This window comes from Catharus ustulatus, chromosome 16 (assembly GCF_009819885.2).
Source record: "Catharus ustulatus isolate bCatUst1 chromosome 16, bCatUst1.pri.v2, whole genome shotgun sequence".
NCBI lineage: Eukaryota > Metazoa > Chordata > Aves > Passeriformes > Turdidae > Catharus > Catharus ustulatus.
Window position 1 is genome coordinate 910,609 of NC_046236.1, and position 20,663 is coordinate 931,271.

Sequence of the window (20,663 nt, forward strand, 5' to 3'; positions counted from 1 at the left end):
AGGATACTCTGTGATTCTGTGAAAAGGGCAGGGACTGAGTACAAGACAAGGCTGAGCATCAGGCCAGCACAAACCTCATCTCTCCTGCTCCTGGGAGATGGGCAGTGCTCACCACCTCCCAGCTCTGCTTGCCAAAACTCAGCGCACACCACAAGGAATTTTCTTTCCAAGGGCCTGAGATCCTGCAGGACATCATGTCAGAGATCTGGACTGAGGTGTCAGTTTTCAATCCAACGCTGTTTCTGCAGAATTACCTGCTTTAACTTTAACCACTTTATGGAATTATTCGTTTGATCTGGAGTATTGCTTGCCTAGAAGTGATAGGAAGAGGATGATGGGCTTCCAAAGTGCAAGCTTAAGATATAAAAATAACCAAACCAGTCAGGGGAAAAAGTTTTTGAGCCTCCCAGAGCACACTCAGCCTCTCTTTTGGGCTGCCAGGCTGCACTGGGGCTGTGGATGGGACATCAGGCAGCCTGGGAAACCAAAATCTGTGCAAGGCATGGCTCCAGCAGTCAGTCCCAGCAACATCTTCCTGTGTCACAACAAACTGCTCCACATCAAGCTTTAAAGTTACATAGTGCTCATATTCTCATGCAGTGGGAATCAAATCCATTTTGCTGCCCACTGCAGTGCAGTACTTGGATCCCAACAGGGCATCTACATCCATCAGGTTCCAGAAGGGAGGAAGCAGAAGGGTTCCATCCTCTTCTCTTGCACAGGGACCTTCTGACTCTCCACAACACCCTGACAGGAGGGTGCAACCAGGTGAGGGTCAGGCTCTGCTCCCAGGGAACAAGGATGAGAGCAAATGGTCTCAAATTGCACCAGGGGAAGTTTAGATTGGATATTGGGGACAATTTCTTCATGGAAAGGGCAGTCAGGCACTGGCTCAGGCTGTCCAGGACAGTGGTGGAGTCACCATCACTGAGGGAATTTTAAAAATCTGTGGATGTGACATATCGGGACATGGGTCAGTGATGAACACAGCAGTGCTGGATTAACAGTTGGACTCAATGATCTGAAAGGGTTCTTCCAATCTTTATCATTCCATGATCCCCAAACAGGTTTGCACATGGAGGGAGAGAGGTGTTCTGGGGGTTTGCCTGAGCCCTTGAACTTGCAGTGTCTCTGTAACTCCTTCTGCAGACTCCCCCACAATATCTGATATTACTGTGGGGGTATTTGAGCTTTGAGGTTCCTGAGACCCCCAGAGCACCATTCTTGGTGCTCTCCCTCTCTCCAGCCCAGCTCCAGAGAGCACCTCCAGGGCCAGCCCACTCCTGACACCCCTTGCCTCCCTTCTATCTCCACCATAGGACCACGAGACAAAGCTCCCTCCAAACATTACATCAGGTTCCCACATCAATCCTGGGGCCACCAAACACCACCAAATGCAGAATGCTGACACAATAAAAACCACTGTATGTAAGAAAAAAGGCCAGTTCCGTATCATGGAAAGAATCAGGAATAACCTCTCCCCTCCACTACCACCAATCTGGAGCCTCCAGGATTCCATAGGTAATCAGCCTTTGTCCTCTGGGCAGAAGCACCTCATGGCAATGCCACGATTACCCTCTCTGCCATAGCCCTCCCAGCAAATCCCACATCTGCAGGGTACCACAGGAGTCTGCTGTGGGACTGGAATTACGTGTGCAAATATCCTGTGTGATAAATTCAGTGTCAAAATAAAGAGCACCAGAGATGCCTCACCAGCCAATCCCATTTGTAACTAAAATTACCACAAAGCCACTTGCTCCACATGTGATAAGTCCTGAGCCCAGCTGGGCTGTGAGGGCTGGGACAGCTGTGATGTAACCAGCACGAGGTGGGGATCCAAAGACATCCACATCCCTACAGTCACCACCAAAAGGAGACCTCAGAGCCCCTTCTAGTAACTCCAAGGAGCCCACTGGAAGGCTGGAGAAGGGCTTTGGATGTAGGGACAGCGCAAGGGGGAACAGCTTCCCAATGGCAGAGAGCAGGGATAGATGCAATATTGGGATGAAATCCTTTCCTGTGAGGTGGGGAGCCCTGGCACAGTTGTGGCTGCCCCTGGATCCCTGGAAGTGTCCAAGGCCAGGTTGGACAGGGCTTGGAGCAGCCTGGGATAGTGGGAGGTGTCCCTGCCCATGGCAGGGGTGGAATGAGATGAGATTTAAGGTCCCTTTCAATCCAAACCGTTCTGTGATTCTAAAACCCCTCCACTGGTTTAACTGGTGAATCCAAAGCCCAGTGAGCAGGAAAACAAAAATATTGATGCTTGCATGGATAAACACACCTCCAAGACTGCAAACTTGACCTGCAGCCTTTTCACCATGGAGCTCTGATGAGGGGTGGCTGCCCCCAGCCCCACAGCTGGGGCTCCCCAGGTAGTTGTGCACACCCGTGGGAATTGTCACCTCTGCCACAAACCACAGCCTGGGGCTGGGACGAGCTGTCAGGGCTGCACTTGACGGAGCATTCACCACTGAGAAACACAGATAAACCCACAGTCCTCCTGGGATGGGTTAGTGGCTTTTCAGGGATGGCCTCAAACCACATCCTCACTGGGAAAGCCTCTCCCCACAGGCACAGGCTCAGTCCTAGCCCTGCAGTGCCACACTGACTCAGTTGGCAGCATGTTGGATGGGGTCCCAGGCCCCACAGCTGGCAGGAAGCAACACCCTGAGTACCCACACATGATTGATTTGCTTCCCACTACAGACACAGGCTGGATTTCACACTCCCTGTCTCCCAGCCTCAACAAGGAAAGACAGGGAAACACTCACATGCCCTCCCATGCATGAAGCCGAGAGACCCTGGGAACAGCACCAATGACAAACCCACTCCTGTGCCCACCTCTGCACACTGTAACTCATCTGTCCCTGCAGCAAGAGAGAAAAGGGAGTTGTACCCCCCACCCTCCTTAAAAATTGCCTTTCTTTGAAAAAACATTCCTTGAACAAATGGCAGCAAATCTCAAGGCAGAGCTGCACAATGGACACTTCAGTCTGTCCAGGGGAGGAGAGACAGGACCTTCAATGCCTAAATAAATGCAATTTGCTTGTTAAGAGGGGGCTGGGGGAGGTTAGGCTGAGGGGAGCCCTCGTTATTCACTTCCCCCAATTAACATTCCAGCAGAGCTGCTCTGTTTTCTAGGAACAATAGCTTTTTGGGAAGGGGGAGCGATGCCCGTGGGGGCATTCGATGGTCCTGGAGAAAGGAGACATGTCCAAGGGTGTGAGGGTGCATGTCTGTGTGTGATGGGAACTGCTACACAAAACCAAGACTAAATAAAAATGAAAAAAGAACCTGAAAAGTAAAACCCTTCACATTACTGGACCAAGATTTGCCTTTGCTGCTGATCTAAATGCCTTTCTGAGGAGGCCCACACAGAAAAGAGGAGGCTTGGCACTGTTTGGAAGAGGTCTCCAAATGCAGGATATTTTGCACCACCACATCTATTTCCTTACCAGGATGAAAAACCTGTCTTTCCTCAGCAAAGCACTGATTTCTTCAATAAGGACTTTGCAGCACACTTGGTGGTTCTCATGGCTTACCCAATGCTCTCCTAAAGAAGGCAACTGGGCTTTTGTTAGACCCACACACAGAAAACAAGAAGAGTGAACTGAAACCAACTGTGGCTGGGATGGAAAAGCAGCAGAGGGGCTCTGCATGCCAAGCACTGCCCATCCTGCCTGGCAGATCCTCAGAACGCTCCCAGGAGAGCTCCCACAATGCAGGACAAAGCCTGACCCCAGAGGCAGCCATGCCTGTTGCTGTCTCAAGCACTGCAGGCCTGAAAGGAGCAGGCTCACCCTGGCAAAGCTGAAAGGAACTCCCCAGGAACGAACAGGTCCATCCATTCCCCCAGGCACACATACTGGGGCAGATCTATTTCACCACACTACAGTTCCTGAGGATTTCCATTAAAATCTAGATCAAACAAACAGATGGCTGCAGCTTCCAGCCACCACTGTCAGCAAGAACAGGGCACCCAGAAGCAGGACTCTAGCTGGACAAACACTCATCCTGAAGGGAGGACAGACACCCCCAGAAGGAGCTCAGTGACATCATCTGGGGATGCCTGTGCCAGGGTAGGTAAGGAAAACACTCTGATCTGCTGAATGTGGTGGGAATTAAACCCAGTTTGGTTGGTTGGTTTGACACCTGCACGAGAACATGCCCAGCTGACAAAGCTCTGGTTATGCCATGTTCAGCTGCTCCAGCTCCATGTGTCCTGTAGGACTCAGAGCAGGCAATGTCCAGGGCTGCCCCAGTTATTGATTCACTCACAGTAACACACAAGCTGAAGATTTGCAGTTTGCCCTCTTGGCTTCCCAGATGCCAAAGCAGCTTTGCTGATATACCAAGCAATACATAATCACATCCAAAGGCTCTCTGGTGGCGATGCCATCTCAGGAAGAAGATGAAGGATGGCAGAAGGGCTGCACCTTCCTGAGAAGGTGCCTCCTCACAGGCTCAATGCAGAAAGGTTAGGAAATCTGGATCAGACCACCAGTATTGTTACAGAATGCCAGAATAGTTCAGGTTGGAAAGACCACTGGAGGGGTCATCTGATCCCACCTCTCTGCTCAAGCAGGGCCATCCCAGAGGACTCAGCACAGGATTGTGTCCTGGTGAGTTTTGAACATCCCCACTGAGGGAGACTCCACAAATTCTCTGGGCAGCCTCTTCAGTGCTTTCCAGAAGTGAGATGAACAAAACATCACCCGGAGGCTCTTGGTAAAAGCACACAGAACCACAGAACAGCCAGAACTCTGGGGGAAAGACTGGATTCACCTGAAGCCCACTGGAACTCTCCAGGCACACCTCCTGCTTCCTGCCCAAATCCTTCCCACGGGCTCAACAACAAAAAGGCTTCTAGGAATGTGGTCTGTGTGCTCCTTTTGGAGCATCACAAGGCTCAATCCCAGGGCAAAGGACTTAGTGCCTTTTCACAGCAAGCAAAGGGCTGCAGCCCTCCCAGGCCAGCACCAGGCACTAGGACTCTATTTTCCCTACTTTTAGAGCAGCCAGTGCTCCATCCTACCACCATTGTACAACAAACTGCTGCAGAGCCAATGCCACAGATGTCACCAGCGGTACCTGGTGGCCACACGGAACAGTGAATTTTGTCACCTGGACAAAACCTGGCTAATCAGCCGAGCTATGGGGTTTGCTACTGACTTTCAAGCCTGAAACAGGAACCCACCCACAAAGACGTGGAGGCAAATTATTGAAAGAGAATGACCCCTGCCAGAGAGGAAGCAGCACAAACCCCAACCAGAGTGGGCACGAGCCCCCTCCCAGCCCAGGTGCCACAGCCCAGTGTGTGGCTCCCCCTCCCTGTGCACCAGTTACTGCCAGAGAGGAATGCAGGGGCTGGACCAGAGCCCAGGCCCAGCAGGGACCTATCAATGTCCCTTGGAGCTTCCTGACATGAAGTTCCATCCCTGATCTGCTCCAGCAATCAGTTTCCTCCCTCTCTCCCCAGGAGGTAACAGAGGCCCGGACAAGACCTGAACACCCCAAGTTGAAACTGGAGTCTTTCCAGGATCCCACCACCCCCACAGGGACACTGCAAGCATGTAGGGTCATTCCAGGACAGCTGTTCCATCCTGCTTTCCTCAAAGCGTCCAGAAGTGCTGAAACTTATCACAAGGCTGGACATATCTGCTGTCAGGGAACAGGGGCATCCAGAAGTTGAATGCTGTCATGCTGATAGCCAGACATTTCAGAAAAGGTCCTCTCTACCTTGGAAAGTCACCTCTGTAACAACCAAAGAAACAGGGACATTTTCTCCTGCAAAAACATCATTCAGCCTTCTTACTCCCCTGCCAGTTGCTCCTGGGTGCCAGGTTCTCTTCTCCTGGGCTGTCTGGAAGCTTCAGCAAAGACAGATTCAGCAGGGCCTCTCTCTGTGCAACAGCCTGGGCACTCTCTGCCACTGCAAGTGCTCCCTTACAGAGATAAGGCACAGTTGCTGAACCTCACCAACTCGCCACTAAAAAATAAAACACAAGTGAGATGAAAAAAAATGCTAACAGGAGCCCCCAGGTCAAACCGCCTCCCTGTCACCAGGGCCCTCCTCTTGCCAGCACATTCCTGTCACTAGTGAGGTCCCATCACTTCCCCCTCCCTCCTCAAGTTGCTCCTGGTGATGTAAATCCATCGTCTTTGTTTCTATTCTTGGAGTAAAACCAGAACCAAAGTAGCTCTTAGGTTTCAGGATCTTTTCTTTTTCATCTTTCCCAAGTGCACCAAGGCTGCTGCTGCAGTCAGAGCAGGGTGACACCTGACCCAGACATCAGCTTGTTCCCAGCGGAAATGCTCCACTTAATCTCCAACCTTCAGGTCCCTTTGAGATCACAGCCAGCTCCTTCCTGAGCTGTGCTCCTCAGGAAGCGGCAGCCATCCCCACAAGCCTCCTGGAGAGGGAGAGAAGCTGTGGGGGCCCTGCCAGGGACCCTGGGATGGCAGAGAGCTCTCTCCAGCCCCAGTCCTGACCAGACCTTCTGCTGTCAGCCTTCCCCAAGAAGCTGAACCAGTTCCAGCCTGTGCCCCAACTCATGGTGCCCACGGGTTCCCGTGTGCCAGGGTGGGCACCATGCAACAAAGGGGGAAAGGAGACACATGGAAACCCCAGTGGAACAGTCAGCTCTGCCCTGTACGTGCCAGTGTCCCATGGAACAGGGTGGCACTGTCCTGCCACACCCCCCTGCCAGGGGACTGTTGAATGTCGGCTCTGTTACTGTGAGCCCTGCGGGATCTGCAGGGCAGGAGGGACAGCTAAGGCTAGCTGTGTGCCACAAAAGCTATGTTCAAATTGAGTTCTGGTCTGTAACAACATCCCCCCAAAGTCCCTCCTGCCCCACCTGAGATCAGCAATACTCAGCCAGCAGCAAACCCTCCATGAGGTGCTGGGACTTGCAGCAGGGCAAGCACGCTCCAGGAGCAGCAATGTCATGTCCCACCACTCACCTGGACACAAGTCACCCTGGAGAGTGGGCAGCAACAGAGCTGAGCCTTGGTTCCATGTGCACGGACAGCACAGAGTCCTGACAATTCTCACTAATGATAGACAGTCAGATGTCACCACTGGGTGCTGACCCAGTGACCCCCGGTGCTGTGGAGAGCTTTGAGAGGTTCCCACAGACTCCCAGGCATAATGAGTGGGGAAATTGTGAGGTACAGGAGAGCTAGAGAGGGCTTTGGACAAGGACTTGGAGTGACAGGACACAGGGAATGGTGTCCTACTGCCAGAGGGCAGGGATAGATGGTAAATTGGGAAGGAATTGTTCCCTTGTGAGGGTGGGGAGGCCCTGGCACAGAGAAGCTGTGGCTGCCCCTGGATCCCTGGGAGTATCCAGGGCCAGGCTGGATGTGGCTTGGAGCAACCTGGAATAGTGGCAGGTGTCCTTGCCAATGGCAGGGGGTGGACTGGGATGAGCTTTAAAGTCCATCCCAACTCAAACCATTGTGGAATGCCATGATTCAGAGTCTGAGAACTCTGTAATGAGAGCAGAGGCAGGTAAAATCCAGCACCTGAGCCAGAGGAAGTAAGGAAAACTGAAGCAGCTGGGGAGCAGCAGCTGCAGGCTGGGTGTGTGAAGCGTGGTGCTGCAGAGACCTCTTGCAGCAAGCACCTGCTACTGCAGCACATAGCTGTTGCAGCACACAGCGGCTACTGCAGCACTCAGCGGCTACTGCAGCCATGCTCCAGCACTGCCCAGCAGCTCAGAGCTCCAAGGTTCCTCATGGAAAAACTGCCTTACAGCCTCCTGGGGATTTATGCAGTGCATCCCAGGCAGGCTGCACCTGGAGAGGCTCCGCAGCAGCAGCTGATGGCACCCAGAACACATGAAGTGCCACCTCCACACAGCCACTACACCCCAGTGCTCCCAGTCCTGCAGCTGAGTCCACCTGAGTCTCTGTGAAGCCACAGCCGTGACCCAAAGGGCTCATTCAGGCACAAGCATCTCCCTGCAGTAATGTGCTTGTAGGAAAAGTGCTCTGAAGGATTTAAACCTCAGGCTGTCAAAGCACCTTCTTCACTGGCACGCTCCAGGAAAGGCAGGAAAAGCATACGGGGATTGCACTATTTGCTCACAAACCTGGGGCACCTGGCTCCCTCACACCACAAGGACCCAATGAGCTGCAGACTGTGGGTCTGAGCTGTAAGAGGACACATTACAACAGTCAGATTTCCTTTCTGAGATCTAGGAAACAACTGCAATGGGCTCGGGAGGAAAAGCAGAGGAATGTATCTCCCAGGAAACAAAATGAAGGATTGCAGGTGGACTAAGTGCCCTCATGGGCAGCACTGGATTGTTGGGATTTAGTACACCTGATCTGAGCAGTGACCTGCGTGCATCCAGGCACTTTGGGATTAACAAGAACAGCCCCAGCAAGAACCTCTCTTGCTGAATGTCAAGGCCAAGAAGGGCCTGGGCAGCAGACATGTGGCCACTGTCACCATCACAGCCAGCTGTTGGGAGGGGACAACCAGACAAAGGCAGGTAAGAAGGTGAAGCATCCCCTCACACAAACAGACACTGATCTGGTCATGCCAGCAGAAGCCCTCATGCTCAGCAGAATGGAGCCAAAAGCATTTGTTTCTCCACACAGCTGAACCATTGCTGGCTGCAGCCCAAAGCCCACCCTGCACTGCCAAGAGCCTAGACAGGGCTGAAGTTCCAATCCAAAAAATCTTGTGATTTTCATGTAAGGCTCCAGTCCTGCCACATAAGAGGAATAGTCCAGCTCATAAAAGAGTGTCTCACTTATTTTAAATCACTATGGTTATTTTCTTTTTTCACACAAACTTCACATACCAAAGGACATGGTGCACATTTTTGGTGAGTCTGGCATGTAGAAGCAGAGTAAAATTGGATGTTGGCAAATGACTCTGCTCTCCTCCTCCTCAGCCCTGCTGCTCACTGAGCAGTTGATGTTCCTTGTGCAGAAATATAAATGGTAACACATCAGAGGTTGGAAATTTCATAGAATCATAGAATAGATTGGATTGGGAAGGCCTGTTAAAACTCATCCCAACCCCTTGCCATGTCCAGGGACACCTTCCACAGTCCCAGATTGCTCCAAACCCTGTCCAACCTGGCCTGGGACACTTCCAGGGATCCAGGGGCAGCCACAGTTTCTCTGGGCACCCTGTGCCAGGGCCTCACCACCCTCCCAGGGAACAATTCCTTCCCAATATCCCATCTATCCCTGCCCTCTGGCAGTGGAAACCATTCCTCCTTACCCTGTCCCTCCATCCCTTGTCCCAACTCCCACCCCAGCTCTCCTGGAGCCCCTTTAGGCCCTGGAAGGGCTCTGAGGTGTCCCTGGAGCCTTCTCTTCTCCAGGTGAGCACCCCCAGCTCTCCCAGCCTGGCTCCAGAGCAGAGGGGCTCCAGCCCTTGGAGCATCTCTGTGGCCTCCTCTGAGCTCTCTCCAGCAGTTCCACGTCCTTCTGCTGTTGGCCAAAGGGCTGGGGCAGCCCTGTGGGTGGGGTCTCACTTGAGTGGGGCAGAATCCCCCCCTCCCCTGCTGCCCATGCTGGGGGATCAGCCCAGGCTTGGAGGGCTCTGGGTGCACATGGATGGGGCAGGTCCAACCCTCATCTACTAACACCTCTAAGTCCTACTCAGGACTTCCTTGATCCATTCCCTGCCCAATCTGTGCTTGTGCTTGGGATTGCCCCAGTCTGGGTGCAGGACGTTGCACTGGGGCTTGCTGAAGCTGCTCCTTTGTCCCTGCCAGCCTGGGGGATGCCCCATGCTCCCCAGCACTGCCAGCCTTCACCAGGTGGATCCAGGCTCTCCTCGCCAGAGCAATGCCAGCAGAGGGAGCAAACACTGCGGGTTTGCAGGGAGAGCCTGCTGGTTTCTCACTGTGGGTGTTGTATTTTGAATCCAGAGGTTATCTTGTGAGAGTTTGCATAAGTTATTTGGAAAGGCCCAGGTTAGGACCAAAGCTAGCCTGCATATTTTCTTGGAAAAGGACATGTTAATCTCCCTAGTACTCACCCTGCAACAGCAGCACTGAAATCAAACCCAAAGTCTGGTCCTCAGCAACAAACCCCTTCCAGTTTCAAGTTCAGGATCCTACATCTTCTGTGTGTTAATTTTAGATTCCTGTGCTCTCAACCTTCCCAGCACTGGGCCAACCTTTCTCACAGGAGAGGCTCACTCACCCCAGCTCATATGGATTGTCACAGATATCTGCTCCCAACCTGTCTTTGACAAAGTGGGATGTCTCACACTGTCCCCAACCCCACCAGAATCCCCTCTCTGCCAGCATTCCCCACAAACTGCTCCTCCACTTCCAAATTCCTCCCACAGGAGAACCTCCCTTTAAGTGGGATGGTGAGAGCAGTCCCACAGGACGCTGTGCTCCTCCCGACCATCCCTGCTTTACTATAGGCACCACGAAGTGCCAACTGGGACGTCACAAGCTGCTGTTGTAAATAAAACCACGTTCAGCAGAGAAATGAGCTGGGTACACTTTGGTTTCGAGCTTTGCTGTGCCTGCTCACTCCCACACTAATTTGCAGAGTGGGGTGATTCACAGGGAGCGTCTTCCCTGCTCTCCAGGGAATGAGTCGCTCTCTGGCTCCAAACACGTCATTTAGCAGGTTTGTGTTTTTCTGTTAAGCACTCAGTGAACAACAGTCGGCAAGTGAGCAATGTGGGGAGGAGGGGCTAGACACAGGAGACACAGGGTTCAAACTTCACCTGCCTCAGCAATTACCTCCCTCAGGCAGGCACTGCCACTCTGCTCTGGGAGGTGTGGCAGTCGCGTGGAGGTCCAGGATGATTCTCATTGCTCTGCTCCAGCTCCTCACCAAGCACAGCTGACCTGCCTCTCACATGGCCATTTCTCCAACCCAGAGAAGCCATAGCTGCATCCCCCAACCCCCCTGGAAGTGTCCAAGGCCAGGTTGGATGGGGCTTGGAGCAAGCTGGGATAGTGGAAGGTGTCCCTGCTCATGGCAGGGGTTGGGATGAGATAATTTTTAGTGGTAGGTAGTTTTAACCAAACTGCCCTGTGATTCTGTGATTTCTTTATTTTTATCACAATGAACTACAGACACAGCCAGGAATCCTGTCTGCTTGCTGATCCTTTCTGAAATCAGGTATGAGAGTGCATGGTTCATAGCAGTGTCAGAAAAGAACCCAATAAAACACAGCAAGGAGAGAGTGGGATTTCACTGGCATCATAGGCATCGTGGCAGGGTGAGCCACGACCTTGCTGTCACTACAAGCATCACACCAGAGCCTCCAGCAGGCTGCACCCAGCCGACTTGGGGAGGACCCTGCACACTTAGGAACAAGATCAAACCACTGGGATAACACACAGATGAGTTCTACCAAGGTCCTACCTTGTCTTTAGCTCACCTGGCACCCAAAACCCAGATCAGGATAATCACACCTCTTGGACTGGTGCTGCTCTGGGCTGAGGCAGCTTCTGCACACCCCAACATCACTGCAGTGACCACCAGGGACAGGAAACCTGGACAGGTACCTGATGCCAGCCCAGGTGCTGTCAGTGAGCCCCAGATGTGACCAGGCCTCTACCACACAGTGAGTTCCTCCACCCATTGCCTCCCTTCCCAGACTCTGCTATCCCAATTCACCTTGTCTCTGTCATCATCACTTTGTTAGGCAGGGATTTCCTCTGCTCAACTCATCTGTAGAACTCCCAAGACAAACAGAGTCTAAGTGTTTCCTGCAGGGCACAGACATTTCATATCAGAATCACTGCCTGGAAAAATATCATACACAAATAATAATAATTTAAAAATAAGTGAGTGCATGAGAGCACTGAGTAAAATTAATTAGTGCAGAGGCAACCTTAAGTCACCTACTTGAAACCTGCAGGAGCTACAGCAAGCAGAAGTGCCAGGGCAGCTGGGGTAGCACCAGGGATACCATGGCAATGCCAAGGGCTGCTCTCCTCCACCTCCACTGCACAAACTGGGTGACTCCTCCATGATGCTTAGAGAGCAGCACGTCATTTCAGAGCTGCAGAGGGGTCAGGGTAGAGACCTCAAACCAAGCTGGGTCAGCATGTTGGACCCCAGGCACTGCTAGCTCCTCCACTTCAGAGGCAGCAGGATCTGTGCCACAACATCACAAAATGAGTGGGCAATGCCAGAGCAACTGGCCTAGATACAGAGAACTTGAAAGTCCTATGGGGAAAAGGGAAGAGCACAATTCCCTCAGAGCCTTGCTGCAATCTGCACTGACTCTCCTAGCAGCCACCACAGAGAGTGACTCAGCTCTGGTGACCTCTTTTAATGCTCCATAAGGTTAATGCTGAGTTTAACAGGGTTAACTCTGCCTTTAATGACCAGTTTTCCAGTGAAGACAAGGAGAGCAGCACAGTCTGTAACTCAGCCATGTCTCACTTCTCCTCCCCCAGCAAGGGACACTGCAGAAGGTCCCATTCCTACTCCTGCTGCCCATCTCAGGAGCCAGCTGGGCACAAAAACAAAACAGTCTCTTGGCCACCACCAAGTGTCCCCAGACAACATGCCCAAGCTCACATAGCACAGTCCCAGCCTGGCCATGGTCACTGTCTCTGTGACAGCTGGAGTGACTGGGACAAGGCAGGAGATCCGAGTGAGAGACAGATGTCAAAAGCAATCAGCTGCTCCCCTGTCTCCAAGGCAGGAATGCTGACAGCACTACAGGCCTTGGAGGAGTTAAAAGGAAAGGCTTATTAGAAAGAAAACTCGTTCTGACAATCACAAAAATTGGAATAATTTAAAATTCAAATTATGCAAATTCCAGTAATCTGTACGTGCAGATCCATCACACAGCAGAGTGGGACTGCAGACACCTGCCACTAGTGACATGGCTGGAGAAATCCCACCCTCCCCAGTGCTCTGGGAGGAAGGCAGGTGTGCTGGCCTCTGGCAGGCACAGGAAGAGTGGCTGCTCCAGGACAGTGCGGCCAGGTAGGATTTGCAGGTGCTCCCCCTGTGCTAAAAGTTGCTTCAGCAGCCCTGGCAGCACCCAGTATGTTACAGCAAGGGGAATAGGGAAGGCAGACTCCAGTGTTCTCATATAAATTATAGCAAATTCTCCCTTGGACAAGGTCAGGTGCCCATGACCAGCACAAGGCCTTGGTTAGGCAGCACCTGATCACATGGATGTGAGATGGCCACACGGCACTGTGTGCACGTGGGCAGCAGCTCTGCCCCGTCACCATCCACCCTGCCATGGGAGGGGCCCACCCAAAGCCTCAAGAGCCTCTCCCCTCTTTCAGCAATTCCAAAATTCCAGTTTTGGGGAATTTTAAAACCAAGCCAAGCAGCTGCTTTGCTCACACAGCAAAGGTGGCTCAAAGTGTTAGCAATGAAACAGCAAAGCCAGAAACCGACATTACAGGCTGGGGAAGTGCAACAGCCCAGACAAATGAAAAAATGAATCCAGCTTCTTCCGAAAAGATGAGCCACTGTGATACAGTAAATTGTGCTGTCTCCTGTATGTGCTGTGCCATGCATGAGGAGAGCAGATCCCACCCGGCAGCGACTCCTCCCCCAGCCAGGGCTGAGCAGAGCCAGTGTCACAGAGCCAAAGCACAACACACGCCCAGGGGAAGATGCAACACCTCCAGCACAAAGATGGAAAGTAACTAACCCAGCCCTGGAGGACACAGAGCTCAGAACTGTTCTTGGAAATAACTTCCCCAGCTTGGCAGGATCTGTACTTTGAACTTACAAACCAGGCTCTGGGGCTGTGCTGGGAATGCTGGTCCTCTACTGGCCCAAGCCTCAGCCAAGCGCTGCCAGTACACCTTCCTCCACACTTTCTGCCTCTGCTGAAGGGCCTCTGGAAGCCCTTTCCGAGCAGGATGAGTCTGCTTTTCTCAGCAGGTCTCACAAGGTCAGAGCCCATGGCTGAGACTATAGCAACAACTCTTATGTTGGAATGAGCCAGAAATGATTTAGCAAGGAAAAGACAACCCCACATCCTACAAAAAACCTGCTCTGTTCCTTGACAGTCAGCTCTGTGGGTATACCAAAGAAAACTAAAGGTCCCCAAACTCTGAGTAAGTCAAAGGCCAAATCAAACCAGCCACAGACAGCACAGAGAGGTGCTGGCATGGCACCAAGCAGGGAGGGACAGGGGGCTGCCCCACATGGAGGGCAGAAACCCAGTTCTATGCAGGTACCAGGACACTGAGCTTAAAATACAAGTGCTTCCACATCTTTTGCGCCCATCTCCTCTGCAGCACAGAGGCTGTGGGGAACAGGTCTTACAGAGATACTGGACAAACATCCCTGAAAAGACAACAGTCCCCAGAACCTCAGCACCCTCCCATCCCTCCTGCTCTCCTGGGTACAGCTTGGAGCCACAAATCCAGACAGACAGAAAAAGCAGACAGTTCCTTACCCCACAACAGGGCCGCCTCATCTTAAACATCTCCAACATCTTTCAGCCACTCCTCAGGTGCCCCATCCTGCTCGTGCCGATGTCCATCCCCTGAGGTTTCAAGTGCTTCCTGAGCCTGAGGCAGCAGCTCCCAGAGAGAAGGTTCACTGGCAGCACTGGGACTGTGAGCAGCTCCCACAGACTCCCCCACAGCACCCACTGCTGCTCCAGCACACTGCAAGACTGGAGCTGCCCTCCTGGGACAAAAGTTCTGGCTGCATCCAACAATGCAGGCACAAGCAGGGAGGGTGACCCCCAGAGCCACGCTGCCCAGCTGTGACACTGCCCAGCTACACCAGGAGAAACCCCCAGTGCGTGTGAGCCTGGAGGGACCAGGCCTTGTCGTGAGGCACAGGAGCTTGCAGGGCCCCAGCAGATCTGTCTGTGCACAGCCTGGGGCAGGGGGAACTGTGCTGCCTCAGCCCATTCCCTGCTCCATTCCCATTGTACCGACTCTCTCAGCCATTGCCACTCAACACCAAGTGCTTCTCATCACCGTGACACCTGAGCCCTCATTACAACCCCAAGCGGGTTAACGAGGCGGGGGAAAGACATCTGAACCCCGGAGTTGGGTGTCCCTGGGAAGAAGAAGAGGCAGAGCCCATTAAACATTGATCAGAGGCTCCCACAGCTGTGGGGCAGCCCTGTCACATCCCTGCTGTTCTGCTACCCAGAGCTCCCAAGGGCCAGGGTCTGAGCTGCCCCAGGGACTTGGTGCTGGCTCACTGTTGCCCCAACCCCCCACCGGTGGCCACTGCAAACCTTTGGGAAGGTGCAGTGCCTCACAGACACAAAGCTGAAGACAGGAAAACTCATTTCCTGTTTTCAGCCTTGTTTCATGCTTTGGACAGCAGTGCCCAGAGTGCAGGCCCTCGTCTCACACTTCACCCAGCTGAGCAGCAGCAGCCCAGAGCTGGTGAGAGCCCATCGGGAGCCAGGGGGGACAGGAACCCCCTAGCAGAGGGGCTCTGTCACGGGCTGGGCAAAGTCGAGCTGCCACCACCATCTGCTCCACCACTCTGGAGCAGCCTCTCTTTCTGTTGTTTTACTAATGTTGGGCACAAAAATAGCTCTCCAAGATGTCAGCGTTTTTGGGAAGCCGCGTGTGTATGAACGTGGGGGGCCAGAGCCCAATACTCACGAACTGCCGCCGCAGCTTGGTCCTGACGCGCTCGGCCTTGCTCTCGGCTGGGTGCACGGCGTAGCTCAGGGAGCCCAGGTGGTTGTCCACAGACAGGCTCTTCCTCATGTAGCAGGAGCGGCTGCGGAAGAAGCTGAATGGGGCATCCTCCACCGCCGTGCCCAGCTGGGGGCCCCTGGGGGGCTCTGAGCAGTCATCCTCCAGCCGCCAGGCCTCCCCTGCCAAGGACAAGGAGAGGCCTCCCCATCAGAGCATGAGCCAGACATGTCCTACTCCTCCAGCCAGCTCTCGAGATGCTCAGTGGGCATCCCTGGACCCCCTCTGGCCATTCCACAGCCATGGGGTACAGATGCTGGGAACTTAGAGGGCAGGTCCCTCCCACAAATCCCAGACAACAGCCCCTGCACCCAATCTGCACACCCTAGGTACCCACAGCCCCCACCATCTTCCTGGCAGGAATCAGTCAAATACAGTTACAATCATGAAATGCTTTTTGTTGGAAGGAAGCTTAAAGCTCATCTCATTCCAACTTCCTGCCTTGGGCAGGGACACCTTCCACTTCATCAGGTGGCTCCAAGCCCTGTCCAACCTAGCCTTGAAGTCTTGCTTTTTGAATGGGAAAAATGAGGCATCACCAGTGTTACAAATTACAAAAGGATTTATTGCTATCTCCTCCTGCAGGAAAAAAGAACAAACCCCTTTATGGCACAGCCAGGAGCAAATCAACAGCCCCATGAAGGACAGAAGCCAGACCTCCCTTCTTCACCCGCCCGACGCCAGCAACAACAGGATGCAGCAGTGCAGGGCTGAGCCCTGGGGACAAACCTCACCAGCACTGAGACAGTGGCAGAAGTGGCACAGGACAGCTGGCACCATGCAGGGCTGGTGATTGCAGGGCAGGACTGACCACATTTCATTGCAACAAAAGGGAAAAACAACAAAACAACAGGAGATGTTTTCACAATATCACTGCTGTGCTCTTTTCCTTTCGCCTCATATTGTCGCCTGCTTTTTGTTGCCAATCTCCTCTTTACATCTGGAGCTTTCCTTGCCTCCTCCCCTCAGCAAAAATCACTGCTCAAGCCATGACAAACAATCAATGAAAGCCTCTTCTCAATTATTAACCCCAAAGAGCATCTCACAGGACTGCCTTCAGGGGCTCTCCCCCTCCTGCAGCCTCTTACCAAGGCAACATCCTTGGCCTCTCATTTCTGAAAAACCCAGCCCATTTGAGCATGAACGACTCTGATCCCACTACACCAGGGCTGAGGAGCAGAACACTTCTGAAGTTTAAAGCAGATAATGGCCCTAAGCCCCAGTTCAGCAGTGCAGTCCAGTTTACCCAGGAAGCCTGTGGGGTTTACATGGAATATGATGAGACACAGGCTGGACTACAAGCCACCAGAGGAGGAACCACCTACACACACTGCCAGAAGGTAGGATTAGATTGGACATTAGGAAGGACTTGTTCCCTGGGAGGATGGGGAGGCCCTGGCACAGGGTGCCCAGAGAAGCTGTGGCTGCCCCTGCATCCCTGGAAGTGTCCAAGGCCAGGTTGGACATTGCTTGGAGCAACCTGGGATAGTGGGAGGTGCCTCTGCTCATGGCAGAGGGGGTGGAACAAGATTATCTTGAAGGTCCCTTCCAACCCAAACCCAAACCATTCCATGAAAGAGGCAACCCAGAGCACAGCACTCCAAGCATCGTGTAGATTCTTCCTCCCCTACTTTCAATTTAATAAGCTGCTGCTGCTCCTCTCCAAATGTCACCTCACACAACACAGGAACTGCTATTTGAAAGCTGTGATTATTCCATGCACAAACACATCAATCGGAGGCAGATCCTGACTGCCATTGTAAGATAGCATCGCTCTGGGAGCACAGCAGGGAACACTGGCACAGGAGACACAAGGGACACGTGGGGAAATCGCATATGAAAGGAGGAACCCACCCCCGTGCTCACCTGAGATGGCCCAGCCACTGCCTGCGCCACACTGTGTCCTTGAGACTGACCCCTCCCAGCCCCACAGCTCACCCAGACATAGCCCCCATTGCTCTGCTGCCCTGAGCAAGAAAGGGCCAAGGCCATGTGCTGAAGGAGTGAAAGGATTCACCTGCTGCACTCACGCCTCTGCGCAGGGCACCACACCCAAGCAGGAGGAGTTGAATTTCAAATCGTACAGAGCAGCTGGGCCACACCTGTTCTCACTGATCCCAGTTTCTCAAGGATTTTGCTGATTTTGGTCTTTTCTTTCATCTACAGGCTCATGCATTCTCCTGCATAGGCCAGGAGCTGGACCAGAGGCAGGTGCTCCCTGGTGTGCCCAAGGGGTGGTCCTCATCAAACTGGCTCAGCCATGTGCAAAGATCCGCTCTGTGCACAACTTTTGGCAGAATTAGTAGCACCAGGAAATGAAATGCAGCCTGAAAAGCATCAAAATTAATCCAGGGTTTGGACAGCTACTCTGCTGAGCAACACAGGGATCTGACTGTGAGAGGGATAATTTTTTTAAAAAATAACACAAAAATTAAAAAATCAAGGGTGCTGTTTGAAGGGAGCTGTTTTATAAGGATTTTATTCAGCACTGGACCGTCTGCCCTGGCTTCCAGGCCTTATCTTTGTTTCAGGGTTAATAATTCGCTTTCCTATCACTTTTATAGTCCCAGCATGGTTCTGCTGGCACCAAAAGAACTGAAACACTTTGGCCATCAGCAGCTTTGCCAAAAAACTTGCTCAGAACAGCTTGCCCAGCTGTATTAGTACTTCATCAGGATCAGCATGAGAGTAGAAGAACATGATAAAAAACCTCAGGGCTGACCCAAAGGCCAACACACAGTGCTAGGCTGGGAGCATTTGCAAATCTCCAAGGCCAGGGCCGTGATGATGTTCCTGCCACCTCTCCTGGGTGGAGACCAACCACAAGTGTCCTGAAGCTGCTCTGTGACACAAAAAAAGAGGCACCTGTGCCTGTTGCATTGGCCAAGGAAGCCCTAGGGTGGTATCTCAGGCAGAAGGTGCCAAGCATCACCTCTCCACCTCAGGTGGCTTCCAACAACTGACTCTTCTTTTTCACCAGCATGATATGAAGGATGGGGAGGTTCACGTATCACAGAAAGACTCAACCAGGGGCAAAAGCCCCAAAAGTTCACCAAGAAGGGCTATTTTCAGAGCAGAATAAACTGCATGTGGGCTGGAGTTGGATTTGTACCCCTGGAGAAGCAGGAAAGCTTTACTGGGATCCTGTAGCCACAGAGGGGCAGGCGCTCACCCTGCACTCACCGGCAGAAGGGACCGTGCAGCCTTTCTGGTGCTCAGAGGCCGAGGGCTTCTTGTAGGGCTTCTGCTCCGGCATCTCGTCCCTGCGGGCTGTGGGCTCCAGCAAGGGCAGCCGGTTCAGCACCGGCGACTGCGGGATGCTGGGCAGAGTCCGAGACTTCCCCAGGAGCGGCCGCTGCCAGCTTCCTGTCCAGAGACCTGCAGGACAGAGAAAAGGGCAGGGGCTTCAGGAGGGACAGGACACAGGGCAGGGGCTGCTCAGGAGGGGGACAGGACACAGGGCAGGGCTTCAGGAGGGACAGGACACAGGGCAGGGGCTGCTCAGGAGGTGAGAAGGTTCCTCAGGCCAGGACCCCTCTGTGACACACACGCAGGCCCTCGCTGAGTATAGCACCCTTGAGGGAATCATGGAATTGTCCAGGTTGCAAAAGCCCTCTAGGATCAGTAAGTCCAACGATTACCCCAGCACTAAACCATGTTCCTAAGTGCCACATCCACAAGTCTTTTCATCACTTCCAGGAACAGTGTCTCCACCACTGGCCTGGGCAGCCTGTTCCAATACCCTAACACCCTTTCCGTGAAGAAATTTTCCCCAAGATCCAACCTAACCCTCCCCTGGCACAACTTGAGGCCATTTCCCCTTGTCCTGTCGCTGCTCCCTAGGGGCAGAGCCCTGACCCCTCCTGTCAGGGAGTTGTGCAGAACCAGAAGGTTCCCCCTGAGCCTCCTTCTCTCCAGGCTGAGCCCCTTTCCCAGCTCCCTCAGCCTCTCCTGGTGCTCCAACCCCTTCCCCAGCTCTGTTCCCTTCCCTCAGCCCCTCCATGTCTTTCTTGTTGTGAGGACCCCAGAACTGACCTCAGGACTGGAGGTGCCTCAACAGTGCCCAACACAGGGTATGGTCACTGCCCTGGGCCTGTGGCCACACCTTGGCTGGCACACAGCCAGGTGCCACTGGTCTCTTGCCCACCTGAGCACAGCTGACTCAGCACCACACTGCACCCTCTGTCAGGAAAGCTGCTGCTGTGTCAGCAAAGCCTTCTCCCCTGGCCAGGTACTGTACAGTAAATTCACAAATACAAGCCGCACTGAGTATAAGCCGCATCTCTGGGTGTTGGCAAATATTTCGTTCTTTGTCCATAAATAAGCCGCACCTGAATATAAGCCGCTCTGTCGTTCGCAGCGAGGACCCGCGTGCAACAAAGTTGCCAAATACTAACAGAACGGCGGCAGGGCGGGGTTTACTGGCTCAGCTAAGGCTGTGCAGGCTCGGCCCGCTAGGGGCTGCTGACGGGGCCAGGAAGCCCAGCCCGGCGCTGCCGCTCGGCGGGGCCACTGGGGGCCGGCCGCCGCTGCCACTGGGCTCGGTCACCACGGCCCGGCGCTGCCCTGTGGTGGCAGGCAGGGACGGAGCTCCCCGCCGCCTCCCCGAGCCGCGGCAATGGCGGCCCGGGTCCCCCCGCTCCTCCCCGGGCCGTGGCAATGGCGGCGCAGGGCCCCCCCCGTCTCTCCCCCGGGCTGCGGCAGAGGAGGGAAGGAAAGAGCTCTCCCTCCTCTCTGCCCGCCCCCATGCTGCCTGCAGGCAGCCAGGCTCCACCCGCGGTGCAACAGAGTAGCAATTTGTAACAATCGCAAAATGCCGACTTTGCAGCTGCTCGGGTCGGCACTCTGGCTGGCACTTCTGAGGTTGTAAATGTCAGAAAATTATTCACATATTAGCCGCTCCTGATCACTAGCTGCATTTCCGGTTTAGGAGCAAAATCTTAATCAAATTGGTGCGGCTTGTATTCGTGAAATTACTGTAATTAGGATTTGCATCTT

The 20,663-nt window shown here is 53.4% G+C and overlaps 1 protein-coding gene across 4 annotated transcripts in view; it reads right to left on the minus strand.

Moving 5' to 3' along the window:
- LOC117003750 (ankyrin repeat and fibronectin type-III domain-containing protein 1-like) overlaps nucleotides 1-20,663 on the minus strand; it is a 212,106-nt gene that overhangs the window by 145,560 nt on the left and 45,883 nt on the right. For all 4 annotated transcript variants that reach the window (XM_033073944.1, XM_033073945.2, XM_033073943.1 and 1 more), the window contains exons 2-3: nucleotides 18,849-19,043; nucleotides 15,570-15,787 (exon numbers count right to left, since the gene is read on the minus strand). In XM_033073944.1, coding sequence (XP_032929835.1) covers nucleotides 15,570-15,787; nucleotides 18,849-19,043 — 413 coding nt within the window. The remainder of the gene's footprint in view (nucleotides 1-15,569; nucleotides 15,788-18,848; nucleotides 19,044-20,663) is intronic.